Genomic DNA, 22,109 nt, shown 5'->3' with positions numbered 1-22,109 from the left:
CGACCTGTGAGGTGTTAATAAAGGTTAACGGTCCAAACTAGCCTTTGCTTTTTGACATACTTTAAAACATTCATTTATACATGAAAAAGCCATTTCCCATCTAAAAATCTGCAAGTTATTTTATTTCCAGAACAGACTAGAATTACGCACCAGTGCCGGAGAGGATGCGCATATGTGCAGCTCTGTGCTTAAATCTTGCGTGTACTCTGAATTGGTATACGCGGTGATCAGCACGTAGGCACCGGAGAAAACGGGTGGTGTTCTCATCAACAAGCTGACAATCACGTTTCTCACATTTCAATCTTTCATCGGAAAGTAAACAAAGAAGAGATTTTCTTGGACGAGCAAATCACACAACTAGAAAAACAGGGAACTCGTCACGTATAAACAGGTAACCTTAGCTTTAAGGTGACTTCCTACTCAAACTGTAACATCATGGTGATGAAATTATATTGTCTCCAAAGTATTGTACTGCACAGGTGCCTCATGTTGCACTCTTTTCAGTCAAAGCACCAATTACCACTAAAGCAGCAGAGATGTCTCAGCCCAGCCTCAGCCAAATTTCACTTTTGGACACTGTAGTAAGAAAAAACAAAACACTATAAATGTCATAGTAATAATAATTACAACAGTTTTTGTAAGACCTGCTGCACTGCAAACTGTGTCTTTAATGTAAAAGCATATAATCTGGTATAATTAAACAATGATGCACAATGTTTTTTAATCCTTTGGGTGTGAGGTGCATCATTCCCTCGGGTCATAAAATAAACGGTGGTACAAAGTGGCCACTGGGTGGTGATGTGAGCTGAATGAGCAGCGGGAGACAGGTGAACATGCCATTGTGTCTGCACAGAAAAGATTGGTAAAGTTTCCTCCTGATAATCTTATTAACCAGCATCATGATTTTTAAAGGGAGCTGTGATCATGCTTCTCATGGAGCATGATGTACAACAGAGGCACCGTGATGATAAATTAAATCACAGTAAAACTGAAATGCAAAATATATTATCACCTCCTACTGAAGGATTTTTCACTTCTCTACCATTACAGAATATATTGAGCATAAGGCTATGACTCAGAGAAACTCATGATATACAAATGCACATACATACACATACAGTACAATACACATACAGTCGGTCATGAACACACATATACAGTACATGGACGAATGTAGATGAGGAAAAAATAGATGGTTACATGCGTGCGGGGAGAGAACTCTTTCCACATTCGGTAAAAGGTCCGTTGTGATTTTTGTTGGCACCACCTGACATGGTCAGCTGTGACAGGAAAAACAGGAAGTAACTGGCTACATTTACATGCACGGGATAACCTGGCTAGTTTCTTGAACTTTGGGCTTGATCAGTCCATCTGACTGAGGAGACTTAAAGGGACAGTTCACCCAAAAACCAAATATACATATTCGTCCTAATAACTGTAGTGCTATCTTTCAGTCTGGATTGTTTTGGCGTGAGTTGCAGAATGTTGGAGATATTGGCCATAGAGATGTCTGCCTTCTGTCTAATATAATGGAACTAGATGGCACTTGGTTTGTGGTGTAATGTGGGTGTACAACAATCGCCTGTTTGACATCTGCAGTTAGTACATAATGCTGCCGCTTGTATCTCTAGCTTGAAATCAGAAAACGTGATCACATAACACCAGTACTGACTTCCCTCAACTAATTTCCTGTCCATTTCAGGATTTTATTGCTTATTTTTAAGGTTTTAAGCAGGATTTATACTTGTGTGTCAGCTCTATGCAGAGAATACGCCGTAGCCTACACATGTGGCATATGCCATTGTGAGCTAGTTGGCGGCAGGGTTTAGTTGATTCAAAACACACATTAAACACACATTAAACATGGCTTAATAGCAACCATTTCAAACACAAGTACACAAATCAGCTTCACTATAACTCGCAGCATTCACAGACAAACACTTGTCTTTATCTGGACACATTTTCCCCACAAATACAACATGCTAACGTTATTAGCACAAGCCTACAGCATTTTACATTGTATAAATTAGCCTAGCAGCTAGTGGACTTTTCCTCTACTCATATGAAGCCAGGGACAACAGCAACATTTAACAAAGGTAACAGTACATAATTTGGCTCCATTACAACTCACTGACAAAACAACTGTCTTATACTAAACACGTTTTCCAAACAAATATACAAATATATGAAGCCAGGATAAATCACACAAGACTTAAAATGATATTTTTGTGGAGGTTTCATTGTCTTCATAATTTATTGTTTCTTATCTGTGAAATTAAAGTAAATAAAAGCTGTTTCCACTGAGGGAAATGGTTTCAGCTTACAAAAATAGACAGGACATCTGTGTCGCTAGGACGTGTTGTTACATATCCAAGGAGAAGTATAAATCCTGCTTTAAACCAGCTGGTGCCACCTTATCAAGCAGAACTTTTGCATCTTCATATTCTAGTTGGAGCACTGAAGTTGACCAATCAGATGCTCCTGGATATTCCCAGAACAAAACACAAAAACAGTGGTGACCGAACTTCTGCACCTTACCTATTCAAATGAAAACTGCTCAGACCACAGAAACCTTTAAGTTGCTGCTGAAGACCCTCCTCATCTCGTTGATTTGAGCTTGACATTTCAATTGACTTCATCCTCTGTTGTGCTGCAATGTGTCCTCTATTATTTCTATTATTTTCATCTGTTCCTTTTGCTGTTTGTCTCTCTGTGTTGCTTTGGTAATTTGTGACTGATCAGCACTTCACTGTTGTTTTAAAGGTGCTCTACAAATAAAGTTTGACTTGACTTTGAGCAAACTATTGCTCTGTCAAAATTAGAGTCGTAAATATTGAACCACAGTTCGGTCTATGTGTGTGCAGTGAAAACTAAAAGCTGATAGTGTGGTTTTATGTTAAAGCACCCTGTGAAATTAGCACAGGATTCACTAACATAATTTGGTATTGTATTTGTAATCTGTGTAAGGTATTCAAACCAAATTCCAACATTTATGTGTAACGACCCAAAATCAAGTTAATTTAACAACCAGGTTACATTTTTTTGTGCATGTCAACATAGCCACTGTCAGTGGTCGGAGATTATAAGGAAGCTGGTCGGTTTGGAGCGCTGATGATGTCCCCGCAGGCCCGTTGCCATGGACACACTCCCAAAAACTGACTGAATGTGTTGTCATGCAGTCATGACAACGATCTGAAGATGGACTCCAGGTCTGAGACCTTCGTCCTGTGTGTTAAGTCTTTATTTCATGTCAGTGTGTTGTTCAGTCACACCTGTCCTTTGGTCTGCTGATGGATCCAGTCAGTGAACTTGACCACCTGCGTGTAGACACCGGGGCGATTCTGCCTCGCACAGCCCTCGCCCCAGCTCACGATCCCTGCCAGGAACCACCGCTTGCCTCGCTCCAGACACACCAACGGACCTCCTGAGTCACCCTGAGAGACACACGTGTACGATGATTCACGTGAACATAACAACATTTCCAGAAAATCTGCAGTGACTTTTCATAACAGACAGGTCCAGATACATGGAGGATGTGCGACACTAAAGAGGACAGAAAATATGAATGTGTGAGTCTCAGTTTACTCTGTTGTGGTTTAAAGGGAAATTCTGGAAGATGGAGAACATAAATCTGAAACTGAATTCAATGAGGAAAGCCATTTTTTTTATAAACATCACTGCAAACCCTTCACAGCCTTGACACAAACTGTTCACACTTCTCTCCTCTGGTGGGCGCCACAGAACACTGATGAACACTGATAAACAGTGAATTCGGTCATACGGCCACTGCACATCAAGTCTGCATTTTGTAGTCCAAAATTGTTGCATGTTTGTCAGTCCTCAAGTGCTGCCAAATGGGTGTCTTTACATCACATTTTTATACAAGTAATATTCACACTGGTTCAAATAAACAATTTGATCACATTCGCCATCTTTGCTGCACAACAGTTTTGATTAAAAGGAATTAAAGGCCTGTCCCAAATATAAGCCTGTTGAGTTCAGTGATTTAAGTAAATAACAGTCCGGGCTACTAATTGAATTGTTTACGGTACTTGTGAGAAGACACAGCAACAGTAAAGCACACACTCACCTGGCAGGCGTCCACCCCTCCCTGCAGGTTCCCTGCGCACAGCATCCTGGGAGTAACAGCCTCGTCATACAGCTTGTTACAAGTATTCCTGTTGATTATCTTCACTGAGGCCTCTTGTAAGCGAGTGGCCAGTTCACCTAAAATTAAAACAAACATCAAACATCTTGTGGTATATTGTAAATTTTACCACACTGGATGCTTGTCTGTGTTAGCCCAGACTGAAGTTAGTTTCAAAACATCAGCAAGATTTAAAAACATACTTTTTGTACTTTAGCTCTTACCGTCCTCCATGAGGACCCCCCAGCCTGTGACGTAGCAGCTGGTCCCTGTTGTGAAGGTGTGTGAGGGCGCGGGGACGCACACAGGCTGCACCAGGTCATTGAAGAAGACTGGAGCACTGAGCTCGAGGAGGGCGATGTCGTAGTCAGAGGTGAACTGGTCGTACTGTGGGTGGAGGAGGATCCGACGGATCGGTCTGGTGGCTGCGCCGTTGTTCCCTGTAGTCATCACACGCATTCCCATATAGGCCCGCCATGCACGGGCATCTGAATATCTGCAGACACAACATAAATGAATACAGCACACACAAGAATTATGATTATCATAACGACGCTTCCAGGTGTCTCTTACTTAATGGCGTCTGAGTCCTGGAAGCAATGAGCTGCAGAGATGAGCCAGCGGCTGGCGACAAGTGTGGCTCCACAGACGTGGCCGTAGCGATCCATCTGGAGGCTGACCTGCCACGGCCATGACCCCGCCCCAGCGTCAGAGCCACCCACTATTTTAGTACGCTTCCTGGGCCTGGTGCCACAACCTGGGACACACAGGGAGACAGAGGAAGAGACAAAAATCATGACAGCAGAATTCAGAGGACTTTTATTCAGTTTGTAGTCATAACGACAATTACAGCTTACCACAGCGCAGTTCATCAGAGCCGTCAAAGCAGTCTTTGACTCCATCACACTCAGGGTTAACCTTACTCACACACTTTCCATTAGCACATTTGTAAGAGGATGAGGAGCAGCCTTTAAGGTCTAAAGAGAATGAAAGACATTATTAGAAAGCATGGAACAAAGGGCATTAAAAAAATACACAAAAGTACTAATAAATTTTACATATTGTGATAAAATACACTCAAACTGATCAGTCACTGTATCCAACATCATGAATACTCACACGCTCTGGTACAGTTGAGTTCATCGCTGCGGTCTTTGCAGTCAACAACACCATCGCACACTGAAGACTTTGGCAAACACACCTTGTTGGGACACACGTGGTAACATTTCCCTCCTGTAAACACACACATAAGCTTTAATCAGCAAAATACAAACAAGCACACGTGTGTTACAGTTATGACAGCCTACTCACCACAGGCGCCTTCCTCACTGCTGTCTGCACACGTGCTCTGGCTCACACACTGGCTGCTCTGAGGCTTACACTGGCCGTTCCCACACAACACTTCACCTGGCCTGCAGGATGCTACATGTTTCACACATATGTGCAATTGCGCACATACAGTAAAAACACACAAACGCATACAAATCTGAGTGTAGCACAACGGTCATGTAAGAAAGAAATCATGGGCAAATCGGGCAACAGACTTACAGCATTTAGCCTCGTCCCGTCCATCTGAGCAGTCTTTTATTCCATCACACACCTTCCTCAGAGGGATACAGCGTCCATCTCCGCAGCGAAACTGGCGAGGACAGGCTGGAGACAGACATGGATGAGATTTGAATGTACTACACGCTGGTCTTGATCATAACTTTGTCTCAGTTCAGGTGGTCTTGCCAACAACACATCTACTGCATTGACACTGCATCACTACGCCTCTCTGTCTGAGCTAGTTGTTTGAAAGCATCAGATTTTACTTACTGCCCTCTGGAGAGAAGGCTCTGTAGACCAAGTAGAAGCCCTTGTGAGTGAGAGATTCGTCCGAATGGAAGTGGAGGGAGAGAGGAGAGGAGTAGACTCGCTTTTTGCTGCTGTCTGACACTGGATTACACAGCCTAGATTCAGAGGAGTACAAAAGTAAGGAATCTAACTTTGAACTCACACATTCAGCCACTTTAATACACATAGAACGTCTTAAACAATATGACATAAAACACACTTTCAGTAAGTGAAGTGAATATTGTAGAAACATCTTTTAAAATTTTACTGATGTGGATGAAGTTTCAAAACTCACTTGACCCCTCCGATGTCCAGCCAGTCTTTCTCACAGCCGTCTGATGACGAGGAATCCTGAATGTCTATCGTCACGATCGTCATGGAGATCAGGTATCCTGGCAACGGCGCCTGATAAAGTAACCAAAGATGACTCACATGCTGGAATGTGGACGGGCCATATGACAAAGGGATGATTCACTCTTTCACTCTCGCACTTTCTCATTCTTATTCCACTGTCTCTAACACGCACACTCACAAGCATGTATGCACACATGTGGCTCACCCGTAGCGTCCAGGTGCAGTCTATGTTAGGAGGGTAATAAGAAGGGTAGTAGGGGGAGGAAATAGAGCCGTTCCAGGAGGAAATCGACCCTCCACAACCTGCAGGGGGAGACAGTGAAACACTGAAGTGCAATGAGTACACTGAGGCAACTTTACTCTGCATATGCTAATCAGTGGAAATAAATAATTCCAGCATGAACATGAACACGTCACACAAGATTTGTAGAACTGGGCTGTGTGTGTTTCAGTGAGAGCAGTCACCTGCTTTTGGGATGGCTTGGAAGTAAGCTTTAAATATTGCTCCATCCCTCTGTCTGCTGAAGGAGAAGGTGACCAGCATCACATTCCCAGAGGATGTCAGCTTCATGACAGGGGACGAACCCAAAATAGGGAACCCACACCACCTGAGACAGGTAAATGCATCCAGGATTTGTGTATAAAGTAGACATACACTCACCAGCCACTTTATTAGGTACACCTGTTCAACTGCTCATTAATGCAAATAGCTAATCAGTCAATCTTTTAGCTCTCGTGGCAGCAACTCGATGCATTTATGCATGTAGACATGGTCAAGACGACCTGCTGAAGTTTAAACCGAGCATCAGAATGGGGAAGCAGCAGCATCAGAAGACTACACCAGGTGCCACTCCGGTCAGCAAACAACAGGAAACTGAGGCTACAGTTCACACAGGCTCACCAAAACTGGACAATAGAAGACTGGAAAAACGTTGCCTGGTCTGATGAGTCTGGATTTCTGCTGCCACATTCAGATGGTAGGGTCAGAATTTGGTGTAAACAACATGAAAGCATGGATCCATCCTGCCTTGTATCAACCGTTCAGGCTGCTGGTGGTGGTGGTGTAATGGTGTGGGGGATATTTTCTTGGCACACTTTGGGCCCCTTAGTACCAACTGAGCATGGTTTAAACACCACAGCCTACCTGAGTATTGTTGCTGACCGTGTCCATCCCTTTATGACCACAGTGTACCCATCTTCTGATGGCTACTTCCAGCAGGATAACGCACCATGTCACAAAGCTCAAATCATCTCAAACTGGTTTCTTGAACATGACAATGAGTTCACTGTACTCCAATGGCCTCCACGGTCACCAGATCTCAATCCAATAGAGCACCTTTGGGATGTGGTGGAACGGGAGATTCACATCATGGATGTGCAACTGACAAATCTGCAGCAACTGTGTGACGCTATCATGTCAATATGGACCAAGATCTCTGAGGAATGTTTACAGCACCTTGTTGAATCTATGCCACCAAGAATTAAGGAAGTTCTGAAGGCAAAAGGGGTCCAACCTGGTACTAGCAAGGTGTACCAAATTAAGTAGCTGGTGGGTGTATACAACAGTGCAGATGTTGTCACAGTAACTCCAGAGTCTAAACAGCCATACAATGTGTTTACCTGGCAATTATCTTGTTCTGTAATGGAAGTAAGAAGTCGTAGGCCGAGAGCTTGTGGGCGGTGCAGCTTCCTGGCGTGGCACCATGCAGGGTGAGGATGACCAGTCGAACCACATGACCCGACGGCACACGAAGACGCCACTGGTAGTACGGCTTCTTGGGACTCACAAGGCTCAGGGTGCGGTTGTTGCCATATTTGGCATAGAGGTCAAAGGACATTGCTAAACAAATGAAGTGATGGAAATATACATATGACTGCACAAACATCATGAGCCATGTCACTTTTCTTGCCCTGTCAGCAGGCTGCCATGCAGACCAGGGTTAAAAGATGAAAATTAAAGGAAACCAAGAAGTTGGCGGCAAATATTGCTGTACTTCACATAAGCAAAAATCCACTGCAGTCAAAAGCACAAAACAAACACAATGTTTAAGCTTATTTTGATGGAACAGACAGTCTGCCTCAATCACTCTTTTTTTTTAAACGTTTAACTCACCATCAGAAACCAGATCTTTAGATTTTGCAGCATAAAGTCAGATGCACGCTCTCCTCACCTTGGAAGCCAAGCTGCCACTTCCCACTCTGGATGCTGTTTGGATTCTTACTCTTGTCCAATTTTTCTTCTGACTCAAAGTCATCAGGGTCCAAACCTACACACACAACAGATGCCAACATTCACTAGAAATTCTACAACACTAGATGTACACGTATATAAAACCACATTATTTATTAATGAAGTTTTACAAAGGGTGAAGCGTTAATTAATTGTTTTTAAATCAAGTGTTTCTACTTGAATGTTACTGCTTTTAACATATTTATTGGAAGTTAAAGGGGCAGTTCACTACAAAATCAAAAAAACATATTTTATTTCTTATTTTTAGTGCTGTTTATCAGTCTAGATTGTTTTGGTGTGAGTTGCCGAATGTTGGAGATATCAGCTGTAGAGATGTCTGCCTTCTCTCCAGTATAATGGAACTAGATGGCACTCAGCTTGTGGGGCTCAAAGTGCCAAAATAATACATTTGAAAAACTCAGCAGCAATGTCTCCTTCAAGAAATCATGACTCACTTACTCAAGATAATCCACAGACCTTGTTGTGAGCAGTTTCATGTAGGAGCTATTTTCTTTCTAATGAACCACACCCACCAAATGTATCACTGCGTAAAAGGAGGCATGTATCTACTTATGAACTAAAGGCTTGTGACAGCATGAGATGGAAACATTAATGGTGTCCTCCTTGGCTGAGCTGTAATGTCAGCTAGCTCAGTGAAACTCTTGAAATCCTCTCTCCTTTGGTGAGGTGGATTGTGGGAGACCAGCGGCAGACATTTTAATGCCTGATATCTCCAACATTTGGCAACTCACAGCAAAACAATCTAGACTGATAAATAGCACTACAGGTAAGAGGAAAAATATGTTTAATGTAAGCTTATATCTGCATAATGCTGAAACAGAAAGTAAACGTATGAGTACATATGTGTGTGTGGTTAACGTGCATGGACTGTATGTATGCAGACAACAGTGAGAGCCTCTACCCAGCAGGTGGAGCATGTCGTCATCGTGCTCCATGTAATAGCGCTGCTCATTGCGGCTGTCCCACAGCACCTTGTTGCTGCCAGGAAGCCTGCGCTGTAGCCTCTCTGGGCTGGACATCCGGATCGCCACTGCAACATCATCCGGGGCGGAGAATTTACTCCAGTAGAAGACATTGAGCCCTTCCGCTCCTTCACTGTCACACAAAGGGTTAACAATGTTGCTACTGTGGTGTCATTTCATCAGCAGGCTTTCTGTCAGTGCATCATACCTGAAGGCAGTAATTCCTGAGTGCAGGTAGTAAGAGCTCCACGGCGAGGACTCGTAGAGCTCTGAGAACTGTTTTAAAACAAAGACAAAAAGGGAGGGTTGACAACATACTGTACTCTACACTACTGTAGGTGTGACATCACAGCAGTGTAAGTGAGGTCACTTCTCCCGTGTAAGCAACACATGAGCACACCTGGTCGAACACGCAGCCTGAGCTCAACAAAAGCATTGTTCTTGTGTGTGTGTATCAAAGTCTGCATGTGTGTATGTTGACTTTGAGCAGCACAGAGCTCCATTGTGTCTCTACCTGCTGGCCGTGTAGAGGTAGGACCCTGGGTGGTATGGGCTCTTGGCCTTGAGTTCACCTGTTCTTTAATGAACAGATGGCTGTGCAGATACTATGACCACTTAACAAGCCTGCTAACTCACCCTCACAGCTGATTAAAGGAGCATTACACTATGTCAGTGTAGATTTGGGGGGATTTACACCTATCAATTCACCATTTCTCCACCGCTCAGCAAGAATGTCTGGCTGTGCATCTGACCTTTACTCCAAATTCCCCCTCTCGTATCTCCCCAATCCTTCTCTCATCCCAGCCTGCCCTACTGCCCTGTCTCTCCCTCTCGACCCCAGCGTCAAACTGAGGTTCACCTCCTCTCTGTAGTGTTCGGCACACAGAGTGGCTGATTGTGTGAAAGCTACACAGACAATGTTTTTATTGAAGGCCTGCTCTTCCTCTCACTCTTGCTGCTTGGGCCTAGCTGGGCTCACAAATGCCGGGCTTGTCCTCAGCCCTGAAAGGGCCCTGTCCCTGGGGGTCTCGGGAACTTGCGCACACACCGTGCTCAGCTCCTGTTTCAGCTTTACATTTAACACCACCAGAGTGAGACAGAGAGAGGGACAGAGGAGAGAAACAGAGAGAGAGCGAGGGAGAGGAGGACAAAGCTGATAAAGAGAAAAGCAAATGAATGAGAATGCAAAGACAGACAACAAGAGAGGAGAATGGGAAGGAGAAAGAGGGCAGCAGTGTTTTGAAAGCGCCACTTTAAAGACACTAGTAGCCTGCCGTAGTGAACCATATCAAAGTTAGAGCAGCGAGATCAGCTTCAGCGTAGAGTGGGAAGGTCAAGCAGCACTCTAAAGTGTCATTCAGAGGGGACGCAGTGACGGACAAGTCCATCGTTCCACTTACATAACTGTTCAAAGCCCGAGCCTGCAGGCGGAACTGAGGGGAGGTGGAGTCAGCCAGCTCTGAGGTGAAGCTCAGGTTTGGGAACTCCACGCTGCCACCGAGGAAGAACACTGAGGAGGGCGGAGCTGGGGAGGAAGAGGCAGAGATTTGAGACAGGTGCACTTGTGTGACCGTGGGTGTATTTCAAAATAAACACATTTTAAGGACAGGAAAAAAAGTCTTAGGCACCAAAGCAGGTGTGTACTCACGTGTCAAGAAGTGGAGAGTCAGTGCAATGGCAGCAGTGAAGGGAAAGAAAGGCAGAAGACCTAACATCCATCTCCTCCAAGAGCCACACACTGGAGCTCGCCCCCCCTCTTCCTCCTGCTCTGCCTGATCCTCAGGCTTCGTGGGGGGGCTCAGTGACTGGGTGGGCTCCTTCAGCTCCCCCTGTCCCTTTCAGACACAAGAACTCAAATATCATACCAGCTTTTAATGTCTCAAGTTGCTTCTAATTGTTTGCATTTTATTATGTGAGCACAGGGATACAGAAAAAACAGCCTGTCTGCCACGATCAATGAGACATTGATTTAATGGCTGAGCAGACACTGATTTAGTGAGAGTAACGGTGAGCATCTTTGAGCTGAAAGGATCTCCTAAAACATTTAAGGGGTTGGCAAGATTCCCCGGGGGAGCAGACAAAGCGTGGCTGGAGGAGTCTGCTTTCCCACGGCCTGGCTCTGCAGTGTCAGCACTCAATCAAGTGGCTCACCCTGACATGGACATTCATGAGAAAGGCACCCCAGGGACTGATTTTGCAATTAAGATAAGGCATGTCTGTCTCGGTTTGATAGCTTCTGATCATTTTGCATTTTGCCATTACAAAAAAGCCCCCAAAAGTTAAACAAACAGACTTTATACGCGTTATAGGCTACATGTAGAGTATATTAAGAAAAAAGTCAGAAAGCAAAGTCCAGTTTGGCTCCATCATCTTTACGCGCAGTGAAAAGCGCACAGTGTTCTTACCTGTGCAGCAGCGCAGCCTGAGTGTCCATGCCCGGAGACGCAGTACACTTCGCAAGTTTTGCTTTTGGGGAGAGTCCTCATAGCACTGTCCCGTTTAGCTCCGGAGAGGCGATATGCAACAATACCTCAGGCATAGAAACGATGGAGAGAGAGGAAACCCCCGCTGTCGCTTCCTTTGAAAAAAAGCGCAGAAATCCGACCTGAGCGGCTCGGACGCGGCGGGCATTCACCGCCTCCCGTTCACCTGAACTGGGCGGCAGGTGTCACACGGAGCCCCAGAATGCAGTGCGGGGGACAATGAGAGCACTATGAAAGGATACAATCCGTACAACCATCCGTGCGACAGATATTGTGGGCAAACTTCCTCGCTGTGTATGCGAGAGTGAAGCTTGGAGGGACAAAGGGGTGCTTGAGGGAAACGTGTGCGAGGTATTACAATTGGAGCTTGGCTGCTGTGCCCTTGGATGCTCCACAGGGGCGCAAAGCAGGACAGAACCTGCAATTACAAATTTTGGCACCAAACTTGTCCAGTGTGTGTGAGGCTGTAACAGGACATAACATGGGCTTACAGCTCCAGACTTGGAGGGAGGAATGCAGCAGATATCTGATGAGAATTAAAATCTTTCAAAGCACTTTATATTTGTTTTGTATTTTATCTGAGTCACACATCAATAGCACCTTATAATAACAGTAAAGACAACATTTAATAAACAGACAGAACATAGTATCTGATGATGCTTTTATTATTTGGTGTGAGCGTCAGAATATTTAAACATCTGCTGGCACTGGATGAATCGGAGTTTCATCGTGTCAGCTGATATGGCTGTAGATCCAGGAGGTGAACTTGCTGACCCTGGTGTAGACCCCAGGTAGGTTTGGTCTGCCACATCCCGCCCCCCAGCTGACGATACCAATCAGGAACCAGCGACCCCCACCTGGTGCCTGACAGGACAGAGGACCCCCTGAATCGCCCTGAGATACAAAGGGTGCATTTAATGCATAAAGAACACCAACTTTTAATGCTTCACATCCACTACTAGGTGACTGTGAGTAATTCAGTGAGATGGGAGCTCACCCTGCAGGCGTCCCTCTCTCCAGAGAGGACCCCGGCACACAGCATGCGTGGGGAGACAGGTCCATATCTCTTCTTACACTCAGTCTGGCTCAGCAGGGACACTTCTGCTTTCTGCAGCACTGAGGGAAGCACTTTGTCTGTAGTGGGCAAGATGAGGGCATAGATCATGCAACTGATAACATATTTACACATTTTGGGTGCTTTAAAGGTTCAGTTTGTGGGATGTAACTGCTTTATTCAGTGTTATACCAGTTTAAATCACCTGATCTGATTGTTTTGGACTAGAAGAGCCCTCTGCATATAATTCAGCTACTGGCAAAAACCTCCTGAACAATGAAAACTTAAAGAATCCTAACCAGGAGAAGTTTCAGCCGGTTGCAATCTGCAATCCTCACCACTAGATGGCACTAAATCCCCCTAAATCTTACACACTGGACCTTTAAGTTGACATAAGCAGTAGCTCATAAGAGTGCAGGAGTTGGTAAAGATGCTCTCTTAGGTCCCAGATGAAGCTGGGATATAGCACAAGAGCATTACTGACTGTATTATAACTGTGATACAGTCAGTCGTCATAGTTTTATTAAAGTATTAAAGTCACTGAGCTCTATCCAAGGTGTTGCTCACCCTCCTCAGAGCGGTATCCCCACCCGGTCACCACGCAGGGGTGGCTGTCGGTGACAGTGTGGGAGGGTGGTGGCAGGCACACAGGCTGGACCAGCGGGCTTAGAGAGGGAGGCCAGGGCTTCTTCAGCTGCAGCAGAGCGATGTCATAGTCAAAGGTGTACGCGTTATAATACTCGTGCACCACAATTCGTTGGATCTCCGCCACGTATTTGGCACTGCCCTGTGTCAGCATGCCGAGGTGGGCGCTCCAGTAACGTGGGTCAGACAGCCTGGTGGAGACAGAGGTAAGGGGGTCACTGATGGAGGACATTTTGTAGTATATACTGTATCTAATAAAACTTGGAAACAAATGAGTTGATATGAACAATATGATACAGTCTGTTTATGAAATCAATATGATGTACCAGAAGACTTTTAGCAATAATTGCAAGATAACTATTTATGTTTTTTTGATACAGTCCAATACTTTTTATTATGTTATAACTTTATTAATCGCTATTTTAACTCTATTTTTTTTAACCTAATTTATTGTAGCATTGTGACGAAGGTTGCAGGCTGAATCTTTCTGTACTTATACAGTAACAATACAAATATTCTCTTATATTCTAAGACCTAAAAACATGTCATGAAGCTGCAAATGTCCTATAAAGTGGTTGAAATGTTTTAAAAACTGTTAATAAATTACAAGATTATGTAAAGGCTCTCAGTAATTATTATCATCTAGTGACTGTTATTTAAAGGTTTACTATTATTTTTATTTAAAGATAGAGTGTGCAAGGATTTTTCTAACAACAATGTATAGACTCAATTCAGGTAATTCCCCTCAGTCATCACTTCTGACCCACTATAAGTGTGTGGCGGTGTGTTTTTCTGCAGAGACTCTGCCCTCTGTCTTATTTTCTTCTTATTTTCCATGTTCAGGAAGTTTATGGGTGTGTACTCCTACAGTGCTCAGGTGAGGTCTGGCATTTATAACAAGGAAAGTGAACAGATGCCAGATCGTAAGCAACAGGCCTCCAGGAGACACACCTCTGAAAAAAATGCAAATAAAACAAGGCAAAATGCCAGATGCAAGTCAAACTGGGGTTGGCTTTTACTTTCACTTTGGCTGGTGAGCATGTTTGCAAACAGTAAGCTACAATCCTGCATAGTATACCTTTAATAAGGAAAAATATGAATCTTTACTTTTATAAAAAAGAAATTATTATAATGTCATGTCATGTGTTTTAATTGTATCACTCATTTCATGAGATGATCAAGTATAAACCAAGTTATAACATGACACAGTGGTTACCCCATAAGTCTCTCAAGATAAATCTGGGGACTCCAAGATGTTAAAAAAATTAGAAAACAAATTTGTCACACCACACACTGTTTTCTTTTTTCTCATTTTTGCTTTTTTCCTTGTGAAACCTTGCATAATTTTACATCTTCAAGCCTCTGAGACTCATTCCAATTAAACAAGAGGGGAAAAAACTCTGTGGTTGAAATGCCTACAACTCAAGTCCACACAAAGGCATAACATGTGACGGGTGTTTGCAAGAAGATACTGATTGTTTTAAGAGGACACAAGTCAAAAAGGATGGGTACCACTGTGTTATCATTACCTGTAGGCCTGCTTCTCTGTGAATCAAATCAGTGGTTTTTACATACAGTAGCCATTACAGTGATCACATAACAATAACAGGATGTTGTTAATCAGCAGTGAGAATGACTGACCTTTGCTTGCTGAAGCAGTGTGCTGCTGAGATGAGCCAATCAGAGGAGAGAACAGAGGCCCCACAGTACAGGTTACCAGAATTGTGGAGGCTGACCTGCCACGGCCACTCCCCCTCCACAGAGTTTTCTCCACCCACGATACGCTCAGGTCCTGTAGATGAACCCACCTTCCCCACCAGGGAGGGACGACCACAGGCTGAGGAGCACACAGTGATGGGTTACTGGTTTTATTATACTGGGCTCTGGTTTTATTGTAACGTAGCACAGAACACAGAGCACAGGCAGAATATTACATATTGTCATACTGTAGTTAAAATTCAAGACAAAGCAATTCATGTTATTACTATGATTATGATCATGTTTATAGATCTATTGAGGAATTCTACGTGCACAGTTTGTTCTCTAAGCTGGCACGCGAATCATCACCATGACAGACAGGTCCGCTGCTGCCTTATTAAAAAGTAGAGCTCTGACCTGTGCATGTGCGCGTGCATGTGCAGTGAGTGATCAAAGACAAGCGTGTTCCCATCACCTTGAGACCCCATCATGATAAAATAACAGCTCACAGAGAAGGCTGTTACAGCTGGGTCACCTCAGCGCTGCAGGTCAGCAGGTTTGGAGCACGCTGCCCAGTGGATTGTGACATAACAACAATTTTCTCATGAAGCCACATGAAGGATCTGGCAGGATAATCATAAAGTATCCATTGCTTCATTAAGAAGGGGGGACAGAACCAATTGTGCTGATGTGGGTTAGGTTGATAAATCATTGAACTAGTTTTTATTTTAAAAATGAATCTTCCAGAGTGCACATATGGTGTATTATAAAAAGCAAGCAATTTTGTAACATTGCATCACACCACATGCTGACATTGGAGTCACTTTTAACACCGCAAGTTGCAAGATTTATTTCTAGAAAAAGGGTGGGTGTGTTATTATAAAAAAGATCTGTAGTGACATCATTATTATTATTTTTTCGCTGGGATTTTACGATGTGCACATGGAGCAGGTAATGCAGAGCGCTCACCACAGTCGGCCTCATCACTGTGGTCCTGACAGTCATCAACACCGTCACACTTTGCGTTCTTCTTCAGGATGCAGGAGCCACTGTTGCATTGATACCTGATTGCAGAGCAGGTTGTTTCTGACAAGAGTAAAAAACACATTGCAATTATTAGACATTAATGGGTGAAATGGCATATATATTGCACTTGTGTAAACTTGAAAAAATCCTTACCCTGAGTGCAGTTGATCTCATCTATTCCATTGGTGCAGTCTGTCTCTCCGTTGCACACATACAAAGGATGCAGGGGACTGTTGCCACCACAGTTCTTTGTTGGCCTTGCTGTGAAGATAAGCAACATCTTTTTCAATGCATCACTAATTAATCAGGAAAATATAATTCAGCACAGTGTAATGTGTTATTCCTATTTCACAGTGTCATCTGTTCCTTTAAATATGCAGCAGTACTGTGTAAATCTTCAGAGAACTTACAGCAGAAGACCTCATCACTCTCATCCTGGCAGTCGTCCAGACCGTCACAGCGTCGACTCTTCTCCACACACAGTCCTGTGGAACACAGGAAGTGGCTCTCTGGACAGGCTGGTGCACACATAAGTGGGGAAGAGAGGTTTTTAATAGACAACTTAAGTGCATAAGCAAAAGTTTATATTCCTGCCACTCTGACTGACAAAAGTAGTTCTACCAAATATTTTATTCTCTAAAACTGGTCCATGCTTATATTCTTTTCATGATTTTCCAAAATGTCCATGCAATGTCTTCATGTCTGTTTTGCCAGTGTTTCCTCTCTGTCAAGCATATTTTAATTTCAGACTCCACTTCGAAACAAAGTCATTAACTCACATCCACACTAAAGCACAATGAAACACCTCTGATCTATCATTTCCCACGGTGTTCCCAGGCTGTTATAATGACTCATACTTTGGCCCTGTCAGTGCTTACGTTGGCTGATATTGTAGCTGCTGTAAGAAGCCTGGAAAGGCTGAGCTGAGTTACGTGAGCTGCAACGAAACTCCACCTCTGGGCTGTGGTCAGCGATCCGAAACACCGTCTGGTGTCCCACGTAGCTGCCACAGAAACTGTGGAGGGAAAGCAACAATCAACAAACCATCACAGGATGTTGTTGTGGGATGAAGTAAATGCACAGCTGAATACAATGTAAAAATAACCCCTAAATGATATATCCAGACACTATGGATGTGCATATTTGGGGGTAAGTATGCAGTTGTGCCCACATACATGATTTCATTGACCTTCCACCAGCCGTGTTCACAGCCCTTCATGCCCTTTGGTTTCAATACATAGTTCTGAAACTGCAGAGCAACTCCCAAAGCACTGTTGGGGGTCTAGAATAAATATAAACAAAATATAATTAATAAAAGATATTTGAAGTCACCAATTAAGAAAAGCTCAGCCACAGTTTTGCAAGTCATGTATGTGTGTGTGTGTGTGTGTGTGTGTGTGTGTGTGTGTGTGTGTGTGTGTGCGTGCGTGCGTGCTTTACCTTAAACTTCCAGATGCAGAAGCACTGTGGGGGCAGAAAGCTGGGGTGGAAGGGGCTGTAGATCTGACCACCGATGTCAGGCCCTAGGTGGGTCTCAATTTGAGACAAACAAAACTGAGAGAGACAGAGACAGTAAAGGATTTCATTTTCTTTCATGTTGCATACAACAGTGGTTACTAAAGAGGTCTCAAGATAAAACTGGGGGGTCACAAGATGGCAACAAAAACATCCTTTTTATACCCCAAATTACAAATTGTGTTTCTTTCTTCTGACTTCTCTACTCACTTCATTTTTTCTCGTGAAATTGTAAGTAATTTAATCCCCTCAGGCCTTTTAAAATTGCTCACATTAAACATTTATAATTACTTTGATCCACTGCTCATGGCTAGTAGACATATCAAAGGAATACTTGACAATTTGTATATCAATTAGTCATGCTGTGTTACCTTGAATTTATAAAGAAAACATTGATTTATTAATTGATTCATGTTAACAACAGCAAAACAATACCAAAACATCCATTTACAAACTCTCACACAAATTATGCAGTATAACCCAAGTCTCATTTATCTAGTTGTTTGTTCAGTACTTCCCAAACACATGCATTTTTGCTTAAAAAAAAAACCTTAGTATGTCTATAAAACCAAACTGAGAGTAACACTCCATGCACTTTCAAAACCAGACTCCAATACCATGGTTTTTGAGTCAAAATACATGTGTTTGGGAAGTACTGAGCATACGACTGGATAAATGACACTTGGATTATACTGCACAAGTTCTGTGAGAGTTTGTACAGATATTTTGCTGTTGTCTAACATGGTCCCAGATCAATAAATAAATCAATATGTTTGTTGTTTTCCACGGAGGCATGCGACTAAGTTTTCCTCACAAATTCAAGGTAACACAGCACGACTAACTGATACACAAATGATGAATTTGTGTGGGTGAATTTCTCCTTTAAGTCTGAACACAAGCTTTACTTCTGTTGACATAAGCCAAAAATATAAAGTAACAAGGTAAATGTGTCATACTTTCTTCAGCGATGGCCTCAAAGTGTCCTCTGAAGCTCTTATTGCCATTTGTCATTCTGAAGGACAGCAACATGACATTGGAGGTAGACACCAGGGAGACGGAGCTGGACACTGGCTCACACAGCCTGCAGCAGAGACACAATTTAATACATGCAATGTCTCAGAGAAAAATACAGTGACATGTGCCAAAAAAGCCTTAATGTTTATCTATATAGGGACAAGTATGTACCAAAAAAAGACGACACATACTATAGCATTTATACCCTAAGCTAATTTGCAATGTCTGTCCCTTGATGGGCCTTTAAAATACATTAAACTCAATTAAAAAAGACACAAGCACAAAACACAAACTTCACAATAAATTCATACATTAAGAACACAAAACACAACTCAACATAAAATACAAACAGAACATGTAGTATGTGGAAAACCAGATCATTGTTATGCAGGCACCAGGCCCCTCTAACAACATATCAGCTGTCTAATGGAGGCTACAGACTCACCTGTGCAGAATGCGCCCTCTCATGGGCAGCAGGGCATCGTACACAGTCAGGGCATCGTTCACACAGTCGCTGGGCTCAATGTGGAACGAGGTGACGGTCAGACGGATCAGAGAGCCTGGGACAGCGGTGAGTTTCACATAGCAGTTCACACCACCCCATGATGAGAAGACGTTTAAAGGGACGCTCACTCCAGGGAGGTTGGCATACAGCTTATCTACACACTGGGAGCCTGGGGGGAAAAGAAAACAAAACTTATGGACACACTACATGACAGAGTTTAACTTTTATGAAACCTAACTTAAGTATCATCACCCACCTGCTCCATTTGATGAATAATCTGATCGCTGAACAGCTGCAGGAAGACACAGTAATCAGTCTCTGCATTCATAAACACACTTTTAGGATGCACATGCACACACACTGACGCACCATTGATGAGGATGGAGTCTATATCCACCGGGAGACCCAGCAGGTAGCCTACAGACGACCTGTTCTGCAGAGTGGTATGGACTGAGTCTCTGAAAATGGCTCCTACACACTCCTCACACACTGCTGGGCTCTTTAGTCGAGGGACCACAAACACCATCCAGAAATGAACCAGCACGCCGCCCTTATTGTTGTTACTGGGTGAGGAAAACAGAGTTTACTTTGAAACTTTAAAAACAGGGTGTGTTGCTCCAAAAAATGTTGAAACTGCATGAAACTGGATCAGCTCCATGATGATGATGATGAGTAAGAGGCCCACTGTACCTGAGGTCTGAAATGACAGCTTGCTTGTAGAGTCTGGCCACTGAGGACATCTTGTACACATTGCTCACCTGCGAGACACCAGCAATTACCAGCTAGACTCTCTCAGATCTCGTGTGTGGCACTAACCATCATGTAAATAACAGGGTGACACCTATACATACCACATGTTGTATTTTGTTTGCCATGGATACAAACTCATGGGACTCTGCCTGGCGGTACTCGGGGATAAACTCCACATTGGCAACACGGAACATCCCAGCAAAATACACTCCTGTGTTGCTTTCCCTGCGGACTGGGGAAGTGGAAATGTACATTAAATGGTGCAGTTAAGATACTGACACGTTGTTGGTGGAACATACGCATCAGGATTCATTCACTTACATAGGAAGACCCAAAGCAGTGACCACATGATAGTCACCACCACAAACACCACCGCTGCAATGATGATAGCAAGGTGCGGGACGCTCAAAAGACGAGCCCACAGCCTCTTGAGTCCCTTGGGCTTCCGTCTGGTCTTCCTGTACATCCTGCGGAGCTTCTGCTGCAGAGTATGGTCGACTGTGGCCACCTCCACGGACACATCTGCAATCTACAGCCAGGGAGGGGGACACATTCACACTTCAAACTGCTGATCATGGTAGCAGTAAATCATAGTTGCCCTTTTGAGCTGTCACATAAATCTGTGTAGATTCTAATAAGGATGTGGTTAATGATGCTCTCTTGATACTGTAGATCCCTCACTGACTGTATTAGAGCCCTCGGGATTCAGTGTTTGGACATAAGAGCACAAGAGAGCCACGCTGGCTCTGCTGGAGGAGCATAAGTAGGTTAAATTACCAGAGAAACATCAAGAGGGCATAACCTCGCCTCTACCATTCTTCTCTTATCACTGTACCTCATCCAGGTCAGCTAGTTTGGATTACAGTAGACTGAACACTATGCTAATCAATCCAAAGAGCACAGAGAGATCTGTGAGCAAATGTTCAAATAGTACAAGGTCAAAGCACACACTTAAAGAATATCAATGTGCCTTAAATTAAACTAAACCGACACATTCAACTGTCAATCAGGCGACAATGATGTAAGCTGGTGTCTGCTGGTAATGACGCTCCATTACTGGTCACTTTAACTTGTGAAGACAGCAACAGTGACTCCACCAGATGCAGCGCTCGCCTCTCATTGAGTTACCCGGTGCACATATATTATTCATTGAGTGTCATCCCATACTGTGCAGGCAGCACTTAATCCATCACAAGTTAGCAAGATGAAGATTCCCACGGGAAAAAAAGAAATTCTATTTCACACATATTTAATCAAGCAACATGACGACAGATCCAAGTTAAAGGTTTTGATGTTATGTCATATCAAATCTCCAGGGTTTAATCAGGAGAAATGGTGACAAATATTCTCATTACCATGTGACACATGGATTTAAAATGTGCTTTAAGTGAGGGTGCTTCCAGAAAAACAAAGACATAGCGCACTTACACTGGCAGCATCCGGTTGAGATGCATCATCATCTCCACTTGTCTTCTCGTTCGCCTCACGCTCTGTGCCCATGTCACAGGCATCCCTTCAAGCCTCTATCATCTAATTCCTGGTTTCCAGTTTTTAAGATCCATTCTCTCTTCCTTCAGAACAAAAACTGCCTCATAAATGCAGCCACAAACTGTGTGGAGCCACACGGCAAGCACACTGTTTGGATGCACAGTCAACAGGTGTGTGAAACCAGATCCTGGTGATGGAGAAACAAGGAGCTCGCTGATGGCAACGTACCTCCTCCAGTCCTATGGCTAATGTTTCATTCATTAACTTCTATCGCTGCCTTCTATCAAATTCACATGAACTAATATTCAACAGCCGCAAACAGTCTGCTGTGTTTGCTCTGGAGTAAAAAGGAAACAACCTGATGAGCAAACAGAATTATCT

At 43.6% G+C, this 22,109-nt stretch overlaps 2 protein-coding genes across 2 annotated transcripts; both read right to left on the bottom strand.

The window, feature by feature from the left end:
- Window positions 1-8: 8 nt before the first annotated feature.
- On the bottom strand, window positions 9-12,318 carry LOC126398125 (suppressor of tumorigenicity 14 protein). The gene is made up of 19 exons (XM_050057351.1): window positions 11,956-12,318; window positions 11,199-11,385; window positions 10,951-11,075; window positions 9,759-9,826; window positions 9,490-9,683; window positions 8,509-8,604; window positions 7,958-8,177; window positions 6,803-6,945; window positions 6,543-6,640; window positions 6,279-6,388; window positions 5,966-6,099; window positions 5,696-5,800; window positions 5,459-5,569; window positions 5,267-5,380; window positions 5,005-5,124; window positions 4,721-4,904; window positions 4,372-4,643; window positions 4,091-4,227; window positions 9-3,434 (listed from the first exon to the last, which is right to left on the bottom strand). Exons 1-19 carry the CDS (start codon window positions 12,034-12,036, stop codon window positions 3,267-3,269), a joined length of 2,667 nt encoding a protein of 888 aa, XP_049913308.1. The 5' UTR covers window positions 12,037-12,318; the 3' UTR covers window positions 9-3,266.
- Window positions 12,319-12,696: 378 nt separating this feature from the next.
- Window positions 12,697-21,993, bottom strand: tmprss7 (transmembrane serine protease 7). The gene is made up of 18 exons (XM_050057353.1): window positions 21,669-21,993; window positions 20,562-20,769; window positions 20,342-20,472; window positions 20,181-20,248; window positions 19,860-20,053; window positions 19,747-19,782; window positions 19,431-19,659; window positions 18,928-19,052; window positions 17,897-18,009; window positions 17,632-17,738; window positions 17,335-17,471; window positions 16,867-16,974; window positions 16,610-16,717; window positions 16,400-16,516; window positions 15,374-15,569; window positions 13,655-13,923; window positions 13,031-13,167; window positions 12,697-12,927 (listed from the first exon to the last, which is right to left on the bottom strand). The coding sequence occupies exons 1-18, from the start codon at window positions 21,738-21,740 to the stop codon at window positions 12,766-12,768; spliced, it is 2,517 nt and encodes an 838-aa protein (XP_049913310.1). The 5' UTR covers window positions 21,741-21,993; the 3' UTR covers window positions 12,697-12,765.
- Window positions 21,994-22,109: the final 116 nt, after the last annotated feature.

The sequence above is a fragment of the Epinephelus moara genome, chromosome 11 (assembly GCF_006386435.1).
Source record: "Epinephelus moara isolate mb chromosome 11, YSFRI_EMoa_1.0, whole genome shotgun sequence".
Lineage (NCBI taxonomy): Eukaryota > Metazoa > Chordata > Actinopteri > Perciformes > Serranidae > Epinephelus > Epinephelus moara.
Note: the sequence above shows the minus strand (reverse complement) of the source record. Positions and strands in the feature narration are given on the sequence as shown.

Coding starts and splice junctions, on each gene's coding strand:
- LOC126398125 (XM_050057351.1), bottom strand. CDS start 12,036: ATGAGGACTCTCCCCAAAAGCAAAACTTGCGAAGTGTACTGCGTCTCC. Junction 6,100..6,278: donor CTGGACATCGGAGGGGTCAA/GTGAGTTTTGAA, acceptor CTCTGAATCTAG/GCTGTGTAATCCAGTGTCAG. Junction 5,801..5,965: donor AGCCTTCTCTCCAGAGGGCA/GTAAGTAAAATC, acceptor GTCTGTCTCCAG/CCTGTCCTCGCCAGTTTCGC.
- tmprss7 (XM_050057353.1), bottom strand. CDS start 21,740: ATGGGCACAGAGCGTGAGGCGAACGAGAAGACAAGTGGAGATGATGAT. Junction 20,054..20,180: donor GCTGTCATTTCAGACCTCAG/GTACAGTGGGCC, acceptor TTCCTCACCCAG/TAACAACAATAAGGGCGGCG. Junction 19,783..19,859: donor AGACTCCATCCTCATCAATG/GTGCGTCAGTGT, acceptor GTCTTCCTGCAG/CTGTTCAGCGATCAGATTAT.